This window comes from Typopeltis vanoorti, chromosome 6 (genome assembly GCF_054136105.1).
Source record: "Typopeltis vanoorti isolate ZY-2024b chromosome 6, IOZ_Tvanoo_1.0, whole genome shotgun sequence".
In the NCBI taxonomy this organism is placed as follows: Eukaryota; Metazoa; Arthropoda; class Arachnida; order Uropygi; family Thelyphonidae; genus Typopeltis; species Typopeltis vanoorti.
Window position 1 is genome coordinate 16466924 of NC_143554.1, and position 26724 is coordinate 16493647.

At 36.2% G+C, this 26724-nt stretch overlaps 1 protein-coding gene across 2 annotated transcripts in view; it reads right to left on the reverse strand.

The window, feature by feature from the left end:
• LOC150105310 (neprilysin-2-like) overlaps positions 1 to 26724 on the reverse strand; it is a 493284-nt gene that overhangs the window by 165572 nt on the left and 300988 nt on the right. For both annotated transcript variants that reach the window (XM_090394688.1, XM_090394687.1), the window contains 2 exons: positions 20081 to 20158; positions 2382 to 2485 (listed from right to left, as the gene is read on the reverse strand). In XM_090394688.1, coding sequence (XP_090250814.1) covers positions 2382 to 2485; positions 20081 to 20158 — 182 coding nt within the window. The remainder of the gene's footprint in view (positions 1 to 2381; positions 2486 to 20080; positions 20159 to 26724) is intronic.

Genomic DNA, 26724 nt, shown 5'->3' on the forward strand with positions numbered 1-26724 from the left:
AAGAGAAGAAGAAGATACTCACTAAAGTGAGCCTTGAGGTAATTATAATAATAATAATAATTATTATTATTATTATGTGATACCTCTAAGGAGTCCAAAGATTCATTAAGGGAGGACACCAACTCCACAACACTCCACCTCTCAAATCCACTAACCACAGCAAGGCACTTCATCTATACCAATGCCATCTACTGCCCACCACCTAGTATTTTCACAGACAATCACAAACATTCATGCGTACAGTGGGATTCGAACTCGCAACCTTTTTTTGGCTGAAGAGCAGATATGCTAACCACTCGGCCAACCAAGCCAGCAATTAAACAATGAAATACAAAGAAATTGTATTTCTTAAGAAATATAATTTAGTGTTTCATTCTAATGAAAAAGTAGTCACTAAATTGTATTTCTTAAGAAATACAATTGTATACAAATAAAATTGTATTTCTTAAGAAATACAATTTAGTGGCTACTTTTCTTCCTATCGACAAATTATCAGCATGGTTTCCATCTCACAAACATAAACATCTGCTCTGATTCTCTCTGGTGTCTACCAAGTTCTTTGCGATTGTCATAGTTCTTACATTAGACAAATTGGATGCTCAGTAAAAAAGAGAATACAAGAACACTAATCTTATATTAGAACAGTAAATCTGAGAAATCTGGTTTTGCACAGCACAGAATAGATTCAGACCACAATATCCACAAAACTGAATGGTGAAAGGATAAGGAGCCATCCACGATCACACAACAGTATGTTTCCAGAGAGAAAGCTGGCAATTCAACTGCAGAAATCCTGAGACAGACCAAATGATGGGAGTTTGCTTAGTAAGCATTTGTGCCAGACCTGGTTGAAAGCTCCAGAGATATCAAGTGCAACTACTTCAGATAGATTCACCAAACTTCTCCATGGCATTTGTCTAGAGATGGGTGATATAATTATTATTATTATTATTATATAACAACTCCAGAGAGTCCAAAGACTCATCAAGGGAGGGGGTGCCCTCCCTTGATGAGTCTTTGGATTCACCAAACTTCTCCATGGCATTTGTCTAGAGATGGGTGATATAATATTAATAATAATTATTATTATTACATAACACCTCCAGAGAGTCCAAAGACTCATGGAAGGAGGGCACCTACTCTACAACTCTGTCTCCACCACTCCACCAACTGCAACTACCTTCATCATCTACACCAATGCCATCTACCGGTGCTCATCACTAATAGTATTTTCACAGAAATCACGAACATCCATGCCCACGGCAGGATTCGAACCCACAGCCTTTAGGCTGGAGAGCAGATACGCTAACCAGTCGGCCAAGGCCTGGTTGGCTGAGTGATTTGTTGTTAGATTTGTTGATCAGCAGCGACAGAATTCATACTGATGATTGTTTATTAGCTGGGTGCCTTCAAGATAGTGTAGGAGTTAAGAATTGATGGTTTTCTCCATTACTTTAGATAGGACTGAAGTGAGTGAAATAGGTTAGTAGTTGGACAGCAGTGATTTGTTGCCCTTCTTGGGAATGGGTTGAATATGGTTTTTGTGAACTTATAGTATATTCATACTATGGATGAGCTAAGGATATTTTTCTGTTTTAATTAATTTTATATATGTTTTTGTATTTTTTTAAATTTACTTTTTACATAGTCCATTTTTTAAGTTACTTTTTTAAGTTGCTTTCCAAGAAGTGGGGCAGTGGTCTCAAACCAGGTGATGAAATTCATCTCCCACCTAAAGACAATCACAAACATCCATGCCCAGTGCAAGATTCAAATGAGCAGCCTGTTAGTTGGATAGTAGATACACTAACCAGCAAACCAGACTAAATCTAGTCACTAGGGTTTAAAATAAAGGTAAGAGCATGTAATGCATTGCCTGAGGGTAGTGAAAATGCAGACAGTAAAAAAGTTTAAGGAGTAGTGTGACAGATTCTGTGTTATCTAATGCAGACCTCCCACAATGAGCCTTATGACTCCATGGGATGGCTGGAATAATAATATTTTTATAGAAGACTAAAAAAGCAATTATAGGATAAATGAAGAGAGTACCATAGACAAACTGAAAGGCAAACTTCTGCAATGATATTTGATTTGTAAAATATTGCATTATTCATTGTCCCTTTCATGAATTACTAACAAACAAAATAAAATAATGACCAACTTTAAAACATGAATCTTGGATTGAAATGTAGCTACCAATGCATTATGTTATTTTTAAATAACATAATGCATTGCATAAGTTTTTGATGTTACATTGATAATTACAATGATGTGTGGTACTAACATGTCTTTTAAGGAAGAGTATGGCATCCTCCTGCAATTCATCTATGAAACAAATTTCAAAAGAAAGAATAAATATAGCTAATTAAATACATACTTACTCTCCTTTCATGTTTGGTTGACGGAGTTTGGCAAAAACATAATCTGTGGCCCATTTGCGGATAGATTGAAAGTTGCGAAAATAATCATCTGGACTCAGGGTTAACTGGAAGATTGATCAGTACAAGAATAAGTAATAAGGAATTTAATCTTGAAAGAGTTTGAAAAAATGATGTTTTGCAATATGTGAACCATTCCAATTTGCTTATATTATGTTTTAACTTTGACTGAGAGTACCAGTACCAGTAATCAAGCAATATGACATTCTGGATGTGTTATTTTTAACATACATTTGAAATCCCGCATACATACATTTAACATACATTTGGAATGTATGCCCTTGCTAACCACCTTTTATACAATTTCCAGAGATGATCCCTTGTTCTCTCCCTTACGGTATATAACATACATTATATAAAGTATATTTGGTTTAACTGGCACTTGAAGCAAACCACCATTCTCCTCTTCTGTCCCAATATTATTATTATTTACCATTATTTTCTCTTACATCTCTATGAAGTCACTCATCTTGGGAGACCAACACAAACTATCATTCACTAAATACCTATTAGTCATAGTTCTCCTTGAAGTCATTCACTGAAAGAGCATAAGCAGCTGCCACACGCACACACACAAAATCTACTGCTCATGCCCTTGCTAACCACCTTTTACACAATTTCCAGAGATGATCCATTGTTCTCTCCCTTCCTCTCACATATTGAAAAAAATCTTCTGTATCCAATCCAAATATCAATATAAACCTAACTTAGGTTTATATCATATTTCCTCTTTTCCAGCTAGCAACTAACATTTGTTATCCACAGACACATTTAATCTTTCCTCACAGGGAGAATTCAATAGACCAGTCCCCACTTTATTTATGCATTGTGGTATAGATGCTGCCTTATTAAAAACTTATAAAAAGGAATAATAACTTCCCTATCCCTGCATATCAGTATGTTTTTCAATATCCAGCTGATTTGATGAGCTTTTCTGCTGCTACTGATCATTTCACTCTTAGTATAAAATGTATAATAAAATAAATAAATAAAATAATAATATAATATATATATTAATATTAATTAATTAATATTAATAACATTATTAATTATATATAATATAATAATATAATATAATTAATAAATAAAATAATTATATATATATTAATATTAATTAAAATTAATATTCGTAATAGTACAGATGCAGCAGCCCTGCAAGAGGATTTGAATAAGCTAGATAGATGGACAAATGAATGAGGATGTCGGTTTAATGCAACAAAATGTAAGGTCTTGAGGTTTGAGAAACATCGATGGGATGCTGCATACTCTATGGGAGGAGTTATACTGGAGGAAGTAGGGGAAACAAGATATCTGGGGTTGACGATTGATAGAAACCTAAAATTTAGGGGACATATTGCAAAGGTAGTGAAGGTAATGCAGAGGATTACTGCAATAATGAGAAGGACACTGACCTGCAGAGATAAAATGGTTATCATTCCATTGTATAAGACCCTGATCAGACCACATTTGGACTACTGTTCTCAGATTTGGTCCCCAGGATATGAAGGGGATAAATTAACTGTGGAAAAGATAAAAAGACGGATGACAAAGATGGTCTCAGGACTGTACAAGGATAGTTATGAGAATTGGCTGAGGGAATGTGGACTGCAGAGTTTGGCGGATAGAAGAAGGAGAGGTGATATGATTGAGACTTTTAAACTGTTGAGAGGTGGTTACAGGGTTTTCACTGGGGAGTTTTTTCGCGTGGTTGAACAGAGGGAAGGAATGATGACAAGAGGCCATCCCTGGAAGTTATGAAAGGAAACTGTGAGCAAGAGGTTGAGGGGTGGTTTCTTTGCATGGAGGGTGGTTGAACCATGGAATGTATTGCCTGATGGAGTGGTAAGAGCGAGAACGGTCAATGAGTTTAAGGAGTGGTATGATAGACTTTGTGTTTCATGGGGGGGGGAACTCCCTTCGATAAGTCTTGAAAGACTTTGTGTTCCTTAGGAAGGACCTCCCATGATGAGTCTTTTTGACTCGATGGAGGCCTGAATAATAATAATAATATAATATAATAATAAAATAATAAATAAATAAATAAAATAAAAGTAAAATAAAATGAGAGGAAACAAGAGGTTCAAGAGTTTTGGATTTGGTTATAGCATCAGAAGAGTTGATAATTACTGAGATGACATCTGTACCACCAGTTGGAAAGAGTGACCATATGGTTTTGACTTGGAAAATGAATAGACATGCAGGAGTATCAAAGAGATGGGAACGTATGTGGAATTATAAAGCAGGTGATTATAATAGTCTTAGACATCAACTTGGAGGAGTTTCGTGGAGGGAGGAATTCGAAGGCATGGATAACATTAGTGCTTGGGAAATTGTGAAAAAATATTTGTCAGCAGCAATGGTAACCTGTATTCCACGAGTGAAGAAGAGGACACAATTTGGAGTAAAGTGGATGACAAACAATATTAAACAGGAACTGCATGCGAAAAAGAGGCTATGGAAGAGATATAAGGAGACTGGTGAAGAGAAGATGCATGAAGAATATAAGACACAGGTCAGGAGATTGACTAGTATGGTAAGGAAGGTGAAACTGAATTATGAGAAAAGATTAGTCCTTAGATCCAAGGAAAATCCTAGGGAATTTTTTAGCTATCTGCCCAGTAGGAGGAGAAATGACTGTGGAAGAATGACATTGTGGGATAAAAATGGGAATAGAGTGACTGATGCAGAGGACATAGTGGAATTGTTCAATGAACACTTTATTGGATTATTTCATCCTGGAAGAGTCAATTTGAATAATAGAGGGATAGGGCAGGTTCGAGGTTTAGAGGTGCAGGAGGAGAGTGTGTTCCAAATACTGAGTACTCTGGATGTCAGTAAAGCTGTGGGACTGGATGGTATTTCACCACGAGTTTTGAGAGAATGTGCTAGGGAACTGACAGTGCCTTTGACCTAGTTTTTCAATGAAAGGCTGGCTGCAGGAAAGGTGCCCATGGAATGGAAGGAAGGTAAGATGGTGCCATTGCATAAGGGGTGTAGCAGACAGGAAGTGTCTAATTATAGGCCAGTTTGTGTGTCATCAGTAGTTAGTAAGATCTTGGAGAAAGTAGTGAGGGACTGTATACAGCATTGGGCAGATGAGTGTAATGTTGTCTGTGAGAGTCAACATGGATTTGTGAAGGGGCGGCGTTGTTGTTTTAGCAATATGCTAGCCTTTTATAATAAAGTTACAAGAGAATTCGATGAGGGAAAGGCATATACTGCCATTTTCCTAGACTTAGCAAAGGCATTTGATAGAGTGCCACATGATAAGCTGATATTCAAGTTGCAGCACATGGGTCTGGATGTCAGATTGGTCAACTAGATTCAGAATTGGCTGTCTGATAGGTATCAGAGAGTTGTGTATGGTGGAGCAATATCAAAGAGATAGAAGGTTACAAGTGGGGTTCCACAGGGCTCAGCACTGGGACCTATATTGTTTAAGCTTTATATCCATGACATTGTCAGTGGATTGCAAGGGGATATTCAGTTATTTGCGGTTGATGTGAAGCTTGGAAGGGTTATTAGTGATAGTGCAGATGTGGTAGCCCTGCAAGAGGATTTGAATAAGCTAGATAGATGGGCAAATGAATGGGGTTTTCAGTTTAATGCAGCAAAATGTAAGGTCTTGAGGTTTGGGACACATCGATGGGATGCTGCATACTCTATGGAGGAGTTAAACTGGAAAAAGTAGGGGAGACAGGAGATCTGGAGTTGATGATTGATAGAAACCTGAAATTTAGGGGACATATTGCAAAGGTGGTGAAGGTAACTCAGAGGATTGCTGCAATAATGAGAAGGACACCGACCTGCAGAGATAAAAAGGTTATCATTCCATTGTATAAGACTCTGATCAGACCACACTTAGACTATTGTTCTCAGATCTGGTCCCCAGGATTTGAAGGGGATAAATTAACTGTGGAAAGGGTACAAAGGCAGACAACAAAGATGGTGTCGGGACTGAATAATGTTAGTTATGAGGATCGGCTGAGGAAGTTTGGACTACAGAGTTTGGTGGATAGAAGAAGGAGAGGTGATATGATTGAGACTTTTAAACTGTTGAGAGGTTGTTACAGGGTTGACACTGAGGAGTTCTTTTGCTTGGTTGAACAGCTGGAAGGAGTCATGACAAGGGGCCATCCCTGGAAGTTGCGAAAAGAGACTGTGAGAAAGAGAGTGAGGAGTGGTTTCTTTGCATGGAGGGTGGTTGAACCACAGAATGCATTGCCTGATAGAGTGGTGAGAGCGAGAATGGTCAATGCATTTAAGGAGTGGTATGATAGACTTTGTGTTTCGTAGGAGGGACCTGCCTCGATGAGTCTTGATAGACTTGTGTTTCTTAGAAAGGACCTCCCACGATGAGTCTTTTGACTCCATGGAGGCCTGAATAATAATAATAGCTTTTATAATTTTGTGAGTGAGGTTTCTTTAAAAACACACACACATATATTATATATATATCAGGGGCATATATTCAGGGTGTGCTAGGTATGTGGTGCACACACATCGATTAGCAATATCACCAATATGATGTTTTTGTATTTATGCCTGTTCAAGACTCCCCTAATTGTTTCCTGTGTGATTCTTAAAATTAAACACAATATACTAATGCTCCATGAAGAGGACACTTTTTAATGCACAAACATTGCATCGCATTCGTATTAAGAGCCAAGGTGTGCAGTCACAAATATAGACACCTTTGGGCCCTGTGAACAGATGTAGAGATGGTTGTAGATCTGTATATCTGTTCAAAATATGTCTGGAACACTAAGTTTGACTCGATACATTTGTACCATGTCAAATCAGCATTCCAGTGGTTTTAAAACAACCAGAAGGCAAGGCAGGGCATACACTGAGAAAAAAGGAAACATAAATCAGTGGATTTGATTGGTTATTGTGTCAACGAATTCAACTGAACTGCCATTTGTCATGAGTTGCTGTTTTTGTTTTATGAGTTCCATTTGTTTTGCAAGAGCAAAGTGTGAACTGAACTGTTTGGGATACTGATATAGACAAGTAATTTTCTATAAATAATTTATAACATTTTTGTCCATATTTACAATGGATGACAGTGTTGACAATCTACTGAATGCTCCTTTTTCTGCCAGAGCTTTTCTTTAATTCAATCTGGAAAAATAATAATTTCACAGGTGATTATATATGATTATAGGTGAAGTAAGTTGGAACTTGTGTATAAATAAGTAAATTAAGTTATTTCAGCTTTTTAGTATTTAGCATTCATTGTAATAGTTCCTTGGCACTATTTGAATGATGGTGGCAGCCGCAGCTCCAATTACAAATGGTGGATCATGAAGTCCTCCCCCATTTAAAGACTATATTTTGTGCAACACATTACAATTTTGTAGCATGTGGTGCTTGTGGTATGTATGCATCCCGGCAGTTGGCAGGTGAGAGAAGAGGGAGTACTTATATGTGGCAGGTGAGAGAAGGGGGGGGGGGGAGTACATATATGCGCAAAATGTAGACAATGGGAAGAACTTAATGAGTTAGAGATTATCATAACCGACCTCACTGCATCAGGGGCGAGAGAATCTCAGCCTAGAGAGATGAGTAGTGTGATAGAGGGTGAGAATAACAAGCAAAATATGAATGAAAAAGTAAAAGTAGGGAGTGTGGAAAGTTTGAATGATTGTGAAGTTTTCGGAGATGGTCTTAAGTGGGAGGATGAATGGCAAGCAAGATGAATGGCTGGCTAACTTGCAGAGAGAGAGAGAGAGATGAGCTGAAAGAGGAGGTGGAATGTCTCAGGAATGAGATGAGATTAGGCAAATGGAAGAGATGAATGCAAGGCGAATCAGAATAGGAGTGAGAGAGAGAGTTATAGGAATGATAGAAGAGGAGAGAACAGAAACAGTTGGAGAGAGGGAATGAAAAGAATGTGAGAGAGTGATGGAACCAGGAATACCGTGATGCTAGGACAGCAGGTAAGTAGGAGAACACAGAGAGAAAGTGTTAGAGGAAAGAGAGTGAAGGATGCAGGTGAGCAATCAAGGAACGGTGATAAGAGGTGTGATGTATGGAGACTCAATGATCTGCGGTGTGCAAGATAGGATGGCAGAGGAGTTTTTTCCTGGAGAAACAATAGGAAGTGTGGCTATGGCAATTAAGTCGGGGATTAAAGGGCAGATGAGATGATTGTGATGGTGGGCATGAATGACTTGAGAGGCAGTGTAAATCAGGTGGTGAGAGATCTGAGATTCGTGCTTGAGGTTGTACAAAAGAAAATGCAGAGAGGAAAGATTGTGTGTGTGTTACCTAGGTATGATAATGAGGAGCTTAGCAGAAGAGCAGTAATAATGAATAGCATAATAGCCAGAATGTGTCAGAAGAGAGGATTGGAATATGTGGATGCTTGGATGGCATTTGCAGACAGAAAGGAACTGCATGCGAGAGTTTGCATTTGAATGAGGAAGGATGTAAGCATCTGGAGGATTGCCATTTTCTCAATGAGTCGGTGTGTCAAAGCAGGGAAACAGCATTTTGCGACAGGATAGAAAGAAAAAATGCAGTGGTGGAGTACTGCTTATGATGAGTGATTACTTATGTCCTCTAAGAGTAGAGACATTGGAAGGCAATGACACTAATGGTTTTGAAAGCATATGGTGTGAGGTAGAGGTGGGCAAGAGAGGATATTTAGTGAAATGTTGCTACAAACCAAGGAGAACAGAGGGTGGGGAGCAGGAGATGTTTAGGCAGTTGAGCTTGGCAAGTGCAAGAAGAATGATTGTTATGGGAGATTTTCACTACAGCAGTATAAGTTGAGAAGAGAAAAATGCATGTAGTGATAAGAAAATAAACTTTCTAGAATTCTTGAGGGACAAATGTCTTAGGCAACATGTAATTAAGGGAACAAGAGGTTCAAGAGTTTTGGATTTAGTCACAGCATCAGAAGAGCTGATAATAACTGAGATGACATCTCTACCCCCAGCTGGAGAGAGTGACCATGTGGTTTTGACTTGGAAGATGGATAAACGTGCAGGAGTATCAAAGAAAAGGAAATGTATGTGGAATTATAAGGCAGGTGATTATAATAGTCTTAGATATCAACTTGGGGCAGTTCGATGGAGGGCAGAATTGAAAGGCCGGGATATCACTAGTGCTTGGGAAATTGTGAAGGAATATTTGTTAGCAGCAATAGTAAGCTGTATTCCACGAATGAAGAAGCAGACACAATTTGGTGTAAAGTAGATGATAAACAATATCAAAGGAACTGCAGGTGAAAAAGAGGTTATCAAAAAGATATAAGGAGAGGGGAGGAGTACAGATGCATGAAGAATATAAGACCAGGCCAGGAGAATGAATAGTATGGTAAGGAAGGCAAAGCTGGAATATGAGAAGAGATTGACACTGAGATCATGATTTCACCCTAATAAGAATGAAATACCTTTATAAATTGATCACTCGATACCTCATCAATGTCTTCTGCAGCAGTTATCATTTGAGGAAATAAATAACCTTGATGTAAATGGCAGTTATCGACTATTTTCATTCATTAACATAATCTTACCATAATCATTCTTCCTTCTACTTGCCACATACCTAAAAGGGGTTTTCTTTGCCTGATTTGCCAATTTCTGCTCATATTGCATTTTTTTTGTTGTCCTTACTGAGTCAATTTTCTGTTTGTTCTTTATACTCTTCATGTAACTGATTATTACCATTGTCCTTCTTGTACTGCCTCCAAAGTGCTTTCTTTTCCCCGATTTCATGCTTCAGCCCCTTATTCATCCATATTACATCTACCTTATTGAGTCTTTTGACCTATGGAATACATTCACAGATTGATGCTGTTAGGTATTTCTTCGTCAGTTCTCAAGCAGTATTTATTTTCTTACCACTCAACTCCTCATTCCATGCTATAGCCCTAAACTGTCTCCTAAGCTTTGTTTACTTACACTTGTATAAAGGATTTAACCAAGAGTATAATTTCTTATTTAAATTATACATATTTGGTCATGTTATAATAGAAATACAATTTTATTAATACAGACCAGTTTACAATAAAACTTATATTAAAACCTACCAGTTTCGCCAGCAAACTGTCTGGCTTTTTCAAGGCGTTTACGGAGATATGAAAACTAGTAAATGCAAATTGAAAGGAACATAAAAAACGTTGTAAACCAACTAGTAGCTATGGTTACACGTTTCGCATGACAGAAAGGACTTATTGTTCTTATTCATTATCATGCATGCGTTGTAGACGTGTAATGTGATTACTGGCTAGCTGTAGTTCAGATTAATTGAGAGAGAGGATCAAGTTTTTCCACGAACTGTTTAGAATTACACCCTGATTTCTGTTGAGGTTTCCGCTGGTTATTGACACTATTGTGGCTTCCTTAAATAAACAATGCTTGTAGTCGTCATCGAGATATGGCATGGAGCTGTTTTGCCAATCTATCGTGTGGTTAGACGTATAGAAATGATGTGCTAAGCCAGAAGAGATGCTTCTGTTGTGGTTTACATCACCAACATGTTCTTTTTGTCTAATTTCTAAACTTCGTGAAGTTTGTCCGATGTAGGCAAGACCACAGGAACATGGAATGTAATATACTCCTGGATATTTGTAGAACGGCACTTTATATTTTGGGGATCCTAAAACTTGTCTGATATTGGTGGTTGGTTTGAAGACCACTCTGATGTTATGGGCTCTTAGTATTCTTGCTATTTGATAAGAAATTGACTTGATGAAAGGTATCACTACAGTAGAAATGTGCTGACAGTGGGATTCTTCTTGTCTAGGGTTGTCATTGTATAGATATTTTTTGATGATGTTTTGAGGATATCCATTTTGTGATAATGTGTTGGCTATTAGGGAGAGTTCATTCTATGTATCCTCCTCTTCTGATATAAACTTTTTGGCTCTATGTTTCAACATGTGGATAATGCTCAGTTTGTGTGTCTTGTGAGTTTGAAGTATAATGAAGATATCTTCCAGTATCTGTGGGCTTTCTGTAAATGGATAATTTGACACTGTTAGGTTGTTTTTTTATCAAGATATCTAAAAAATGCAGTTGGTTGTTGTTTTCCACTTCCAGAGTGAATTTTATCTTGCTATGTATTGAGTTGATTTTATCCACAAATGATTTTAGGTTATCTAAGCTGTCTTGCCATATGTATCCCTTTTCACCAATGTACCAGTAGAAGAGGTAATAAACATCATCCAAGATCTCTTTCCTCTAGACATCACACAGATGTTTAGACACTGCCTTCAATCTAATTTCTTCAAGGTTAACAACACCATATAACCAACAATTAGAAGGCCTAGCAATGGGAAGCCTACTATCACCATCTTGTGCAGACCTTTTCAAGAAAAAACTTGAAAAAGAAATTCTCTCTGCAATCTCTCTGAGACCATCTACATGGTGGAGATATGTTGACGATATCTTCATCATATGGCAAGACAGCTTAGATAACCTAAAATCGTTTGTGGATAAAAATCAGCTCAATACATAGCAAGATAAAATTCACTCTGGAAATGAAAAACAACAACCAACTGCATTTTTTAGATATCTTGATAAAAAACAACCTAACAGTGTCAAATTATCCATTTACAGAAAGCTCACAGATACGGGAAGATATTTCATTATACTTCAAACCATCACAAGACACACAAACTGAGCATTATCCATATGTTGAAACATAGAGCCTAAAAGTTTATATCAGAAGAGGAGGATACATAGAATGAACTCTCCCTAATAGCCAACACATTATCACAAAATGGATATCCTCAAAACATCATCAAAAAATATCTATAGATATTTTTTGATGATGTTTTGATGACAACCCCAAACAAGAAGAATCCCACTGTCAGCACATTTCTACTGTAGTGATACCTTTCATCAAGTCAATTTCTTATCAAATAGCAAGAATACTAAGAGCCCATAACATCAGAGTGGTCTTCAAACCAACCACCAACATCAGACAAGTTTTAGGATCCCCAAAAGATAAAGTGCCGTCTACAAATATCCAGGAATATATTACATTCCATGTTCCTGTGGTCTTGCCTACATTGGACAAACTTCACGAAGTTTAGAAATTAGACAAAAAGAACATGTTGGTGATGTAAACCACAACAGAAGCATCTCTTCTGGCTTAGCACATCATTTCTGTATCGTCTAACCACACGATAGATTGGCAAAACAGCTCCATGCCATATCTCGATGACGACTACAAGCATTGTTTATTTAAGGAAGCCACAATAGTGTCAATAACCAGCGGAAACCTCAACAGAAATCAGGGTGTAATTCTAAACAGTTCGTGGAAAAACTTGATCCTCTCTCTCTCAATCAATCTGAACTATAGCTAGCCAGTAATCACATTACACATCTACAATGCATGCATGATAATGAATAAGAACAATAAGTCCTCTCTGTCACGCGAAACGTGTAACCATAGCTACTAGTTGGTTTACAACGTTTTTTATGTTCCTTTCAATTTGCATTTACTAGGTTTCATATCAAACTGTGTAAACGCCTTGAAAAAGCCAGACAGTTTGCTTGCAAAACTGGTAGGTTTTAATATAAGTTTTATTGTAAACTGGTCTGTATTAATAAAATTGTATTTCTAGTATAATTTCTTGGCATCGTTAATTTATAATATGGCTTTGACAGATCATCCAACAAGTAATTGTCTTCTTCCTCCTGCTTTCCCCTCCAGGCATGATGATCTGAGAGATGGATATGGCAGAAGGACTATTCATCAGTCAGGAAGCCTACTGACATGGTGCCATCAGGTTTGGTCCTGTTTGTAAATAAATAAATATATATATATATATATATTAATCCCCCCTTGGGGTTCCCACTGGCTACCGAGGGTGTTCCCTAGGTGGCAGATGGGGGGAAACCCTGACTACCATCTGTTGGATATCAGGGTAGCTCTGAATATATTGAACAAAGAACTGTGGACCAGCGCTTTTGGGAGTGGCGATCCTATATGAAAATATTTGCATTCAACAACCCACAGTGAATTAGTGTAGTGAATTTATGGCCTAATCCTCCAAGATGAATCAAACTGAAATAAAATGGCCTTCATTTCCAGGAGGCCAGATTGTTACTGACTACGGCAACAGACTAAACATGAAGGCAGAGGGTGCTAAGAATCCCCAGGTAACCAGATCATGCTGCCATTGGAAACTAGACCTTGGAACTTTAAACTGTGGGACTCTGAGCAGTGAAGCATGGCTAACTGAACTAACTGAAGAGCTAAAGTGACTAAAATGGGTCATTCTCAAACTGTGTGAAGTTAGACATAATAGTGAAGAAATTCTTCAATTACAAAACGGAGACATACTGTATTATAGAGGCCAAGATAAGGAAAGAATCAGTCGAATTGGATTCATGATCAACAAAACATTGAAGAACAGTATAATAGAATTTGACAGTATATCTGATCGAATAGCAAGTATTGCATTTCAAATCTCAAAAAGATACACTCATAAGATCATCCAAGTCTATGCACCAACAATAAGTCATACTGATGAAGAAATTGAAGCCTTCTACCATGATGTATTCCAACTTTACAATAAAGGAAAACATCATTTTGGAATTGTAATGGGAGACTTTAATGCTAGAATTGATATACAACAATCAGATGAAAGCTCGATGGGAAATTTTGGATATGGCATGAGAGATGATAGAGAAGCAAGGTTAATAGAATTTGCAGAAAAATAAAACCTGTACATCATGAATTCTTTTTTCGAGAAAAAAACACATAGGAAGTGGACATGGAAAAGTCCAAATGGCAAAACTAGTGAAATTGACTTTCTTCTTGGCAATAACAAAAATATCCTTCAAAGACTGCTCTGTTATAAACACCTTCAATATTGGAAGTGATCATCGTATGGTACATGGTAAGATTCAAATAAACTGCCAAAAGAAAGAAGAAAAATGTTTCAAAGATCAAAGAAAAACATAGATGTACACAAACTCAACATTAAAAAGATATATTCCAACATGAACTAAACAATAGATTTAAAATCTTATTATAGATGACAATGCTGATCCATCAGAAAGTAATGACATTACTACCTAAAATTTTACAATGCTCACTTGAAATAGCTGGTACTACAGAATAGAAACAAGACAAAATTTCTGAAGAAACAAAACAGCTGATGAAGAAACAAAAAGAAATGAAACAATCAAATAACCTACAGAATAAAATTGAATACACTGAATTGTGCAAAACAATAAGAAAATGTATCACAGAAGAATTAAGAAAATTCAATTGTAAATTCATACAACAAACAATTGAAAACAACCAGTCTCAAAAAAGCCAAACAGCAATTGATGAACAGCAATAAACAGAGTTGCAGTCAAACTACAAGATGGGACCATAACCAGAGATAGATAGTTAGAAAGATAGATAAATATGCTATTGCAAAAAGAATTGAAAAATTTTACTCAGTATTATATCAGGATGATGAATTAAATGAAGAAGAAGACAACTACGAAAAAGCTGAAGTACCACACATTCTACCAGAAGTTATGTGAAGCATCCAAAGTTTGCAAAATGAAAAAGCTGCAGGTGAGGATGGAGTTATGGTGGAGAAATGATCTAAAAACTCCTAGCAAAACTATTTACTTTATGTCTGAAGAAAAATGACATATCAAGAACATGAAAGAAAGCTACCCTAATTCTGCTACATAAAAAAGGTGAGGTAGAAGACTTGGCAAACTACTGATCCATCAGTCCACTATCAGTGGTTTACAAAATGTTTGCAAAAGTCTTAGCTCATAGGCTCTGTACGAATCTGGACCTAGCAAAACCATGTATGTATTATAACAAGGTGACAAATACCTTATACAAGGGAGATGCATATACAGTGGTGTACTTGGATTTTGCAAAGTCTTTTAATAGACTGCCACATGACAAGCTCTTAAATAAATTGAAACAGATGGGATTGGATAACAGACTTCTGTGTTGGATCAGGACTGGCTGTCGGATAGGTAGCAGAAAGTTGTATATGGGGGTGCAGTATCTTGAAACAGAAAGGTCACCAGTGGTGTGTGCAGGGGTCAGTTTTGGAGCCATTGTTGTTCAATTTGTATGTTAATGATATTGGGCTGGGTTTAACTAGTGATATCCAGCTGTTTGCAGATGATGCAAAACTTGGGAGAATAATGCACAGTCAGGCTGATGTTAATGCCTTACAAGAAGACTTGAATTGATTGCATGAATAGGCAGGTAAGTGGAACTATCAGTTCAATGTTGCCAAGTGTGAGGTTTTGAGATTTGGTAAACAACGATGGCATGCAAAGTATACACTCAGTGGGGAAACTTTAACAGAAGTAGAGGAGATGAGAGATCTAGGAGTGATGGTGGACAAGGACCTGAAATTCAGGGGCCACATTCCACAAGTTGTGAAGACATCACATCGAATAATGGCAATGATGTGGAGAACACTGACACTCAGAAATAGAGAGGTTATGATTCCATTGTATAAGGCCTTGCTCAGGCCTCATATGGATTATTGTGCATAGATTTGGTCGCCGGGTTTTCATGTGATGAGCAGGGCTGTATTCATGGGTGTGCGAACTATGAGGTGGCACAGGGCCCCAAAATCATTGCAAAATTTTTTTTATCTTATACAAAAAATATATACATTATTTGCTGCCCTCAACTTCATGTTGGGATATATTATATTGAAGAAATTTGTTAAACAATTAACTCCAAAACCGTTATGTGATACAAGATGGGAATGTAGAATTGAATCAGTTAGAGCTGTACATTTTAAAATTCCAGAATTTTTAAATGCACTAAAAGAATTATCTAAAACTGCATCAGATAATACTATCAAAGTAGAAGTGGTTTCAATATATGAACAAATAGATTCATTTGAATTTATACTAAGCCTTGTAATTTGGTATGAGCTTTTGTCAAAAGTTAATTTAGTAAATAATGTATTACAAAATGCAAAAATTCTGATAGAGGAAGCAACTAAGCATATTAAAGAGTTAGTGCTACTCTGAAGAGCAGAGAATATCAGGATTTGATAGCTGTTTTGAGATTGCTAAAGAACTGTCAAATCTATTAGAAATAAAAATTAAATTTAAAGAAAGTCTAGTACAACTTTCTTTAGATGAATTTAAAGAAAATTGAATTAAAATTTTTCTGCAAACAGCTGTATTAAAAATTAAATACAGATATTGATGAATCTGAATTTTACAATGAATTAATTATTTTTAGAAATATTGTTCCAGAAGATGCACCCATTAATATTTTAAAATTCATAATTGCAAATAATTTGTCGTATATTTATCCAAATATTACTATGACATTTAAAATATTATGACCAGTCCAGTTATGGTCGCATCAGCAGAAAGATCATTTTCCAAATCAAAATTAATAAAAACCTATTTGCGATCTTCTATGTCTCAAGAACGTTTGTCGTCCTTGGCAATAATATCTATAGAGCATGAAATTGCAAAAAATTTGAATTTTGATAGCGTTATAAATGATTTTATTGATAAGCGCATTAGGTTAAATAAAATTTAATATATTAAGATTTCTTTTAAATCTTATAAGTGTTATACATATATTTCATTCTTTATAGTAAAAATTGATATTTTTTTATATTTTTATATTATTATTTATATTATAAAATCAATCATTGTTCTGGCTTATTTATATGATTATGTGTACTTACATAATAAAATAATATATCATGTACATACAAACACATTTATTTTTTAACTAATTTTTTCCCTTTACTTAAATTGATGCTAAAGAGCATACTTGTTTATTTATGTGCATAAATACTTTTCATATTTGATTTAATTAATTATTTAACAAGATATTCTTCCATTTATAATTTCCATAAATGTTACTAACTTTCAGGGGCCACAGTTTTCCATTTCACACAGGGCCCCACAAAATGTAGAAATGGGTCTGGTGATGAGGATATGTTGGAAAGGGTACAGGGAAGATTCACAAAGGTAGTCAGTGGTCTTTGGAATGTGGAGCAGGAAGACAGATTGAGAGAATGTAAGTTGCAGAGCCTCGTGAATAGGAGGAAGAGGGGGGGGGATATGACTGAGACATATAAGCTGTCAGGGGTCGTTATCAGGTAGACATGGAAGAGATTTTTTTATAGAATGGGAGAGGGGAATAGAACAAGAGGCCATTGCTGGAAACTGTATAAGGAGGGTGTGAGCAAAGAAGTGAGAAGCAGGTTTTTTCATGGAGGGTGGTTGGTGAGTGGAATACATTGTCTGAGTATGTTGTGGGTGTGGACACATTGAATCAGTTTAAGATGCAGCTGGATGAGCATTGTATGCAATAGTGAGTACCTCCCACAATGAGTCTCTGACTCCAGGGAGGTCAAATGTTAATAATAATAATAATAATAATAATAATAACCAAAAGAACAAGCAGGTTTTCGAAGTGTCTCTAGTACAAAGGACCATATTCAAGTTGTATAGTAAATTATTGAATGGTATAATGAATATCAGTTACCATTATGTCTTGGTTTTATTGATTATGAGAAAGCCTTTGATTCAGTAAAAACTTGTGCAATACTTAAAGCATTACGAAACCAACAAGTGGAGGAGCTATATGTCAGGACCATCAAATCAGCATATACTAATACCACAGCAGCAATTCATTTCAATGGAAAAATCTCCACTATGGAAATACAGAGAAGTATAAGACAGGGTGACACAATATCTCCGAAATTATTCACAGCATGCCTAAAAGAAATATTCAAGATTCTTGATTGGGAAAGGAAAGGTCTGAAGATAAATGGCAGATATTTAAGCTATTAACACTTTGCAGATGACATAGTTATCTTTACTTCAACTGCTCATGAATTACAGACTCATCCAAGAACTCCAAATTGCTAGCAAAACAGCTGGACTAAAGATAAACTTAAAGAAGACCCAAGTTATGTTCAATAGCTATGTCCAACCAGCAATAATAAAAATCAATAATGATGAAATTAAAAAAGTAGATCATTACATATAGTTAGCACAATAGATATCAATGGAACAAAATATCATGGATGAAACTAAAACATGCATGATGCTTGGTGGAAAGCATTTGGAAAATTACAATCAATATTCAAAATCCAACTACCATTATGCCTGAAAAGAAAAGTTTTTAACCAATGTATTCTTCCTATACTGATATGGCTCTGAAATATGGACATTAAATGCAAAGGAAATTCAAAAATTAAGAACAGCACAAATTAGTATGGAAAGAAGTATGCTTGGTATCACAAGACTGGATCACAAAAGGAATAAGTGTATAAGAAATCAAACCAAAGTGTGTGGCATCATAGGAAGAGTGAAACATCTGAAGTGGGAATGGGCTGGGCATATTGCTCGAAGACAAGATCAACGATGGACAAAAGAAGTACTGGATTGGATTCCACGAGAGGAAAAATGACCACGACGCTGACCTAAATCACAGTAGATTGATGATATCATCAGATTTGCAGGAGTGACATGCGAAAGGAAAGCCATGGACAGACAGTTTTGGAGTAATCTTGGAAAGGAAATCCTGCATTTCCTTTGAGAACATATTATTGTTATCATGAGGGTCTTCAAAGAATCTACATAGATTATACTATCACACAGTACCTCGATCTGGTGGAAGGTCCAGCAGCATGTTGCTAGAATTAGGCTATGAAAAACCTTATTTGTGGAAACTATAATGTACTGAAAAAAAATTCATAAAAATGATATTGAATATTAAGAGTAACTGTCATCAAAATGCTTTAACAGCAATTTAATTTGCTTCAGATAAAAGCATAATGTATTTGTCTGTTAAATTACTGTTATAGGTATGCTTTTTTTTTCTTATAGCTTTTTTTATCCATCAGTCTTGAGGATGCTGCAATAAAAGCAGAGCAAAATAGACTGACAGATATATTTGTTACTTATTTCCTTGAACTATATCTCATGACAATTACAGTACATTATAATATATACAGTAAAATCTCTCATTACCGGCACCCAATTAGCAGGCAATACCAAAACAACTGCACTCTCGAAGGTCTGAATTTAAACCGGAAATTTCAGCCTATGAGATAAGAAAAATATGCAATGGGCTTGCATTCTGGTAAGATTTGCCGAGTAATGTTCATCTATGTCAGCACATGATGTTATGAAACTGCATTGTATACACAGTGAATTTTTAAAGCTCTGTCAACAATCTTGTAAGCAGGCACACATTCGAAGTTATGTTATGTCGCCACACTAAAAAAATCACAACAACTTTCATGTGCTAATACATACTGTAATTTTTAAACACTTTTTAAATTTGATTTTGTGAAATATAAAATTATGTGCATGTGTTTTAAATTTAAAAAAATCCGTACGATTTTTGATGTTATTTAATTATGGCTGGCAGATCGAAAAACAAGACCAACAAACTTCACATGCTGCAGTTTCTACACATGCATCACAAAATATGAACAGCTAAGTTCTCGAAATATATATTCAATTATCCGGCAAAATTTGTATCTGGAAATGGCGAAGTCCTGTTGTTGCCAGTTAAGAGAGATTCTACTGTAGTACACTTTCTGAAATAGTTTGTAACCACTATATTTCTGATATAACATAATAGGGCTACAGAAAATAGAAATGTTTATAATTCTAAAAATATTTCAAAATACACATGCTTACATTTTCATAGATTTCTGCCACTTTAGTTTCATTCAATAACTCATTTGGATAGCCAATATAAGTACGCATTGAATGTGCCTGCAAAAAATTACAAATTTGAATCACAGAATATATTTGAATTTCAGTTAAGTATCAGAGACAACCAAAACCATCCATTAAACACTTTATAGGCAGGACAACAAATTATTAGTAGCAACTTACACTCTAGAGAGTCATGTTTGTTTTCAAAGTTTCACAAATAGAAAACATTCAGTTTCTAAAGTTCAAAAATTGCTTGACCAGTCCCAAACAAGCAACAGTCCACTTTCCATCTACTTGTTTATGCTGCTACTTTGTCTCCTGAGATTTGGTACCCTGTTCACCATAACATCCTCTGTTGCTACTGTGAACAAGTTGAACCAGGTAGTGCATAATCAATATTTCCCAATATGCACCATCAGGGGTAGTACATTATGATAGTACTACATGAAAAGTTTATATCATTACTAAATTTCTATCTACAATTTTCCTCCATATTATTCTGTTACCTGGCAGGACTCCACGATTGTCAGATCTTATATTTTGGTCTGCTACACCACTTCTTACTATATCATAGATCTTGGTCTTCCACTGGGTCTTTTTTATGCATCCTGGCAAAAAAAACTGTTTTGGTAACTCTTCCCCTCCCATTCTGTTTAAGTGAACATACCATCTGATGTCAGCTGGGCATGCGTGCGTGAGCACACAAATCTTTCTTATATCTGTTGTCTCCAGTCTTTGATCAAATGTCTTATTTTTAACCCAGCTCTCAGATCCATAAGTTAAAATTGGTTTGAAAGCTGTCTTCTATATAGTAGTTTAGTGCTTTGACAAATTTCTCTCTTATTCAAGACACATTTATGCAGTTCATTTTCTACCATACCAGCTTTGTTAATTCTGTTTTCAATTTTCATATTTAAATTCCCTAAATAGCTGAAATATTTAGCTTGTTCTATAGGCTCCATTCAGGATGCATTTGATATCCTGCCTAATTTCATAGTCTTTATCTTTTCATTCAATTTAGTGGCACTCTTATACTGGATACGTCTGCATAAAGTAAAGTTGAGATTACATCTCCGATTCTGATATCAGTTTTAATGCTACACAGTCAGCCTCAACAGTCATTAGCATTCTTAGCTTTGGAGTAGTGCCTCATCAAGTTCCTACTTTATTAATCACGTAGCATATAGAGCATGGTGACAATAGCTTGTCTCCTAATACTGCCAACAACATCAGGCTTGACGTAGTTAACATCCTTTCACAAGTGTGGCTGCCTAAAATAAATCTCTCCAACAGTCAGCTCTATGTACAACATAATAGTTGTTAGAGCTAACAAGAGTAATTGGAACTCTTGTCCTCAATACCAGTAATTATAATCACAAAATGAATGTTCTGCTCAGATATCACACTACTTATAAACTGCTAGATTATTTTTATGAAGATGATTATTATTACCACCCCAAGACCTCATGGAGTTAAAGACTCATTTGGAAGGTCCTTTTATCTCACACAAATCTCATCATACCATGTCTTAAACACATTCAAACTCCTTGCAAACACCACACTCTCAGGCAAGGCATTCCAATCACTCACAACTCTGCATGAAAAAAACCTGCCTCTCACTCCCCTACTCACACCCTCTTTATACAGTTTCCAGGGATGACCTCTGGTTCTCCCCTGATCTCCCACTATTCTCTGTAGAACTTCACCATTGATCCTATAACAACCCCTTACCAACTTGTAGGTCTCTATCATATCTCCCCCTCTTCCTCCTGCCCACCAGATTCTGCAAATTACATCTTCTCAATCTTTCCTCATATTCAACATTCCAGAAGTCAGAAACTACCTTAATCAGTCGCCTCTGGACCCTTTCCAACATCTCCTCATCCTTCTGAAAACACGGTGACCAAATCTGGGCACAATAGTCCATGTGTGGCCTAATCAAAGCTTTATACAACGGAACAAGAATCTCCCTACTTCTACATGTCAGTGTCCTCTGCATCATTCCCAGAAGCGTTTGTGTTGTCTTCACAATTTTGGCGATGTGTCCCCTAAATTTTAGATCCTTATCCACTATCACCCCCAGATCTCTTATTTCCTCTACCTCCAACAATATATTCTCACCAAGCATAAATTCTGCATCCCATCTTTGTTTTCCAAATTTCAAAACCTTACATTTTGCAACATTGAATTCACATCCCCATTTCCGTGCCCAATCACTCAATCTATTCAAGTCTTCCTGTAAGGCCACAACATCTTCACTACACTTCATGGTTCGTCCCAACTTTGCATCATCTGCAAACAACTGAATATTTCCATCCAAATCTTCACTTCTATACCATTATTATACAAGTTAAACAGTAATGGACCTAAAACAGACCCCTGAGACACTCTACTAGTGACTTTCCTTTTCCTGGATGTCGCTCCTTCATACACAACTTGTTGATACCTATCAGCTAGCCAGTCTCCAATCCAATGCACTAATCTAATATCCAACCCCATCTGCTCTAGTTTGACTATCAATTTATCATGAGGTACTCTATCAAAAGCCTTTGCAAAATCGAAGTATATCACTGTGTATCCCTCTCCTCTGTCTAAGGAAGCAGTCACTTTATTGTAATAAGTAAGTAGATTACTAAAACATGACCTCCCTTTAGCAAATCCATGCTGTCCATCAAAGATAATACCATTGTTGTCAACCCAACTCCAGTCCTAGTTCTCACAAGTTTCTCCAACAACTTAACCACAACACCTGACACACAGATAGGCCTATAGTTTGATGCTTGAGTTCCATCACCTCCTTTATGAAGTGGCACAATCTTGTCCTCCTTCCACTCCTTAGGAACTTGACCGAGTGCAAAACTCATATTAAAAAATATGTCAAGGCAGGTGTCAACTCCCTGGCACATTCTTTCAGAATACGTGGTGATATATTATCAAGTCCCACAACCTTATTAACATCTAGTTTACTCAACTCCCCATACACCTCTTGCTCACCTACAGTCAGTCTCTCCTCCCCATCATCAACTGCTCTCAATCCCTCCATGAAGTCACAATCACAAGATTGAAAGATCTTTATGAACTGCTCATTAAGTATATCCACCACACATTCTGCATCAGCTGTCTTTATACCATTTTCTCCACTCAATGTCATCCTTCCATAATTATTCTTTCTTTTGCTGGCTACATATCAAAAGAATTCCTTGGATTCTTATTGGCTTCATTAGCCAACTGTTGTTCACACCGCTCTTTAGCTACCCTCACCAACCAAGTCACCCTCTTTGCTTGGTCTTTGTAGACCTCATGAAATTGGTTATTTCCACTTCTCTTATGCTGCCTCCACAATGCCCTTTTTCTCTGTATTGCATGCTTAATCTCTTTATTCATCCATCTCACACCCACCTTATTTAACCTTCTCACCCTTGGAATACATTTAGACATTGCATCTACTAAACAGTTTTTGAAAATCCAATCAATGTCATCCTTCCATAATTATTCTTTCTTTTGCTGGCTACATATCAAAAGAATTCCTTGGATTCTTATTGGCTTCATTAGCCAACTGTTGTTCACACCGCTCTTTAGCTACCCTCACCAACCAAGTCACCCTCTTTGCTTGGTCTTTGTAGACCTCATGAAATTGGTTATTTCCACTTCTCTTATGCTGCCTCCACAATGCCCTTTTTCTCTGTATTGCATGCTTAATCTCTTTATTCATCCATCTCACACCCACCTTATTTAACCTTCTCACCCTTGGAATACATTTAGACATTGCATCTACTAAACAGTTTTTGAAAATTCCCCAAGCTGCATTGATCTCTTTTCTAGTGAACTCCTCATTCCATGCTACACCCGCAAGCTGTCTTTTGAGCTCTTCATAATCACCCCACCCCCCCCTTGTAGCTCCACATATACCCTTTTCTCACAGAGGTCCTCGCACTGCTGGTAACCACCCAGGTAATCACCTCATGGTCACTCTCACGAATTGGTGGATGATTTGACACCTCATTTATAATTACATCCTCTGATCTGATGACCAAATCCAAGACCCTCAATCCTCGTGTGCCCTCTTTTACATACTGTCTGAGGTAGTTATCCCTCAAAAACTCAAGAAACTCATTTTATTTACTTCCAGTTGCTATCTCATCATTCCAGTCTATATTACCATAATTAAAATCACCCATAATGGTCACCCTTTTCTTATTTACTTGGCTAATTTGATTGTACATTTCATTATTTGATTCCATTCACCTCTATCTCACACCATACTGCCTCAAAACTACTTGCATTATTTCCCTCTTGCATCTCTACTTTATATGGACATAACTCTTTCTCTATCATCAATTATGATCCCCCAATTTTCTGAAAAAATATTAACTCCCTCTCCTTTAAATTAGACAAATACTTAGTTAAACGTTAATTCCACTTACTCTCCACACTTCATCTTATAAAAAATTCGACTCACTTCAAGTCTTTCATCCAAAGTTTAGTTTTAAACAATAATGAAATCATGGCGAATTTTGATGTTACCTCATTATTTATAAATATCCTTCTTTCTGATTTTAAAATTTACTGAAAAATGCCCCTTCCCTTCAGAAGAGATATTACATTTAACCACATAAGGATGTTGGCATTTGGAGAGACTTGTTTCTGGGAAATGAGTAGGACAGAGAAACTTCCCCTGCAAGGATAGCAGGGAAAACTCATGTGGGAGGACTAATGGTGAGAGGCTGTATACTAAATTGCAGAGCCAGATGGAGTCTGTGGAGAGTCATAATAGCTAGTGTTACTGAAAATGCACTAGTTTTTCTGTATACAAATACAAGGAGCATTAGAAATGAAGGGAATAAGGTTATAGCATTAATTGACTCAGTTTCTCTGAATATTTTTGTATCAATGAAACATGGTTAACGGAAGAAGATATTTTGATGAGGAGAGAAACTGAAATGTATATCATATTTTGACAAATTTCATTTAATTTCCAGTATGGAGACCACATGTTTCTAAACAGGACTTTGAAAATCATAAGAAATAGTTCATGACCCATAATTCATGAAACACTTTTCCAAGTACGGTAAAGTAAAATAAAAAATCATCACTTCATTTGCTGACTTTGTTATACTGTTTGAAGGTAACTAGATAAATTCCAAAGACAATACATAAATAGAAGCACACAAATTTTTAATAGTTGCTAATTGGAATCTTTAATACAAGCTGTATGATTACTATGGTACCATAGTAATCATACCGCTTTGGGCCATGAAGACCCCAGTATGCTGAAGTTTCATGGTCAAATATACAAATATAATCAGTAGTGATAAACTGCTTGTTATAAATAACTACAAAGGGACATATTTGGAACTGAAAGGAAAATAATTATAATAAACTAAAAGGCAACTTAAAGTGCTTTGGTCTTGGTAGTGCCTTGGCCATACAGTTTCTCATGCTAGTGTCTATCCATGAGAAACTGCATGGTGAAGGAATCAGCATTACACAGGATGTATTCAATGAGTGTCTGAAAAAAGCTATATCTGATTGCATTCTCAAGAGTTGGCAGAATAAACCATGTGGAGGTAAATGGATGAATTGCACTTTAAATCAGGACTGCATAAATAGAGAATGATGTTTGACAATGAATATTTCTGTGGTTTAACAAATCTTCATTTAATTTCCAATATGGAGACCACATGTTAATAAATAGAAATAGACCATTAAAATAAACATTATTATTACTATTTTATTTATTATTATTAACATCAGACCTCCATGGAGTTTAAATAATCATCACGGGATAATCTGATAAGTTTTGTAAGTCATCAGACTTGCATCATCAGGGGTACAAGAGTTGTACTAAAAAAAAAAGAATAGAAGTAATAATTACATATAGCAGATGTTTCACAAACTTCAACAGACTAGTACATATAAAAAGAATGACAAAAAAAAATTGGATTAACTAATGTGCAAGCATTCGAACAGTGCTGGATGTTGCTATCACATTCTATGACAAAGCCTGTCATATCCCAGTTTTGGTCATTAGATTTTGATGAATGCAGACCAAACTTGGTGTAAGATGAAACCTTGGTTTTTGTTGCACTGTGTGCGTGTGGGTGGGTGATGGGGGGATACAGAGCATTTTCAAGGCTTATTTAAATTTTCTTATGAAAAAGTTAAGATCAATATGTATTACTTTTGTGCTTTGCCAAATTACTTGGTAGTCTTGCATGGAAGGCTAATCCCAATCTGTGTCCTTTAGACATGTTTCACATGCAGACATGTGAATCTCTCCAGCATGTTCAATCTAGCTTACATAACAAATGTCACAAGAGCAATGAATTTTATATACTCCTGATTTCTTTAGGCTGTAAGAACCTCACAATCTTATACACTGGTAAAAAAAAAAAACACTTTAATGTCGTAATTATCAAGCGATACTACAACTTTGTCAGTAACATTTGTGATATAAGGTAACATGATTGCATAATTAATTTGCCATAATAATAATAAAACCAATGACTTAATTAAAAAGTTACTCAGGCATAAGAAATGAAGAAATCGCTAACATCAAAACATCCTTCAATCCCAAGAATTTACTAAGCACCAAAAATCCATAAACTAGATATTCCATTGCA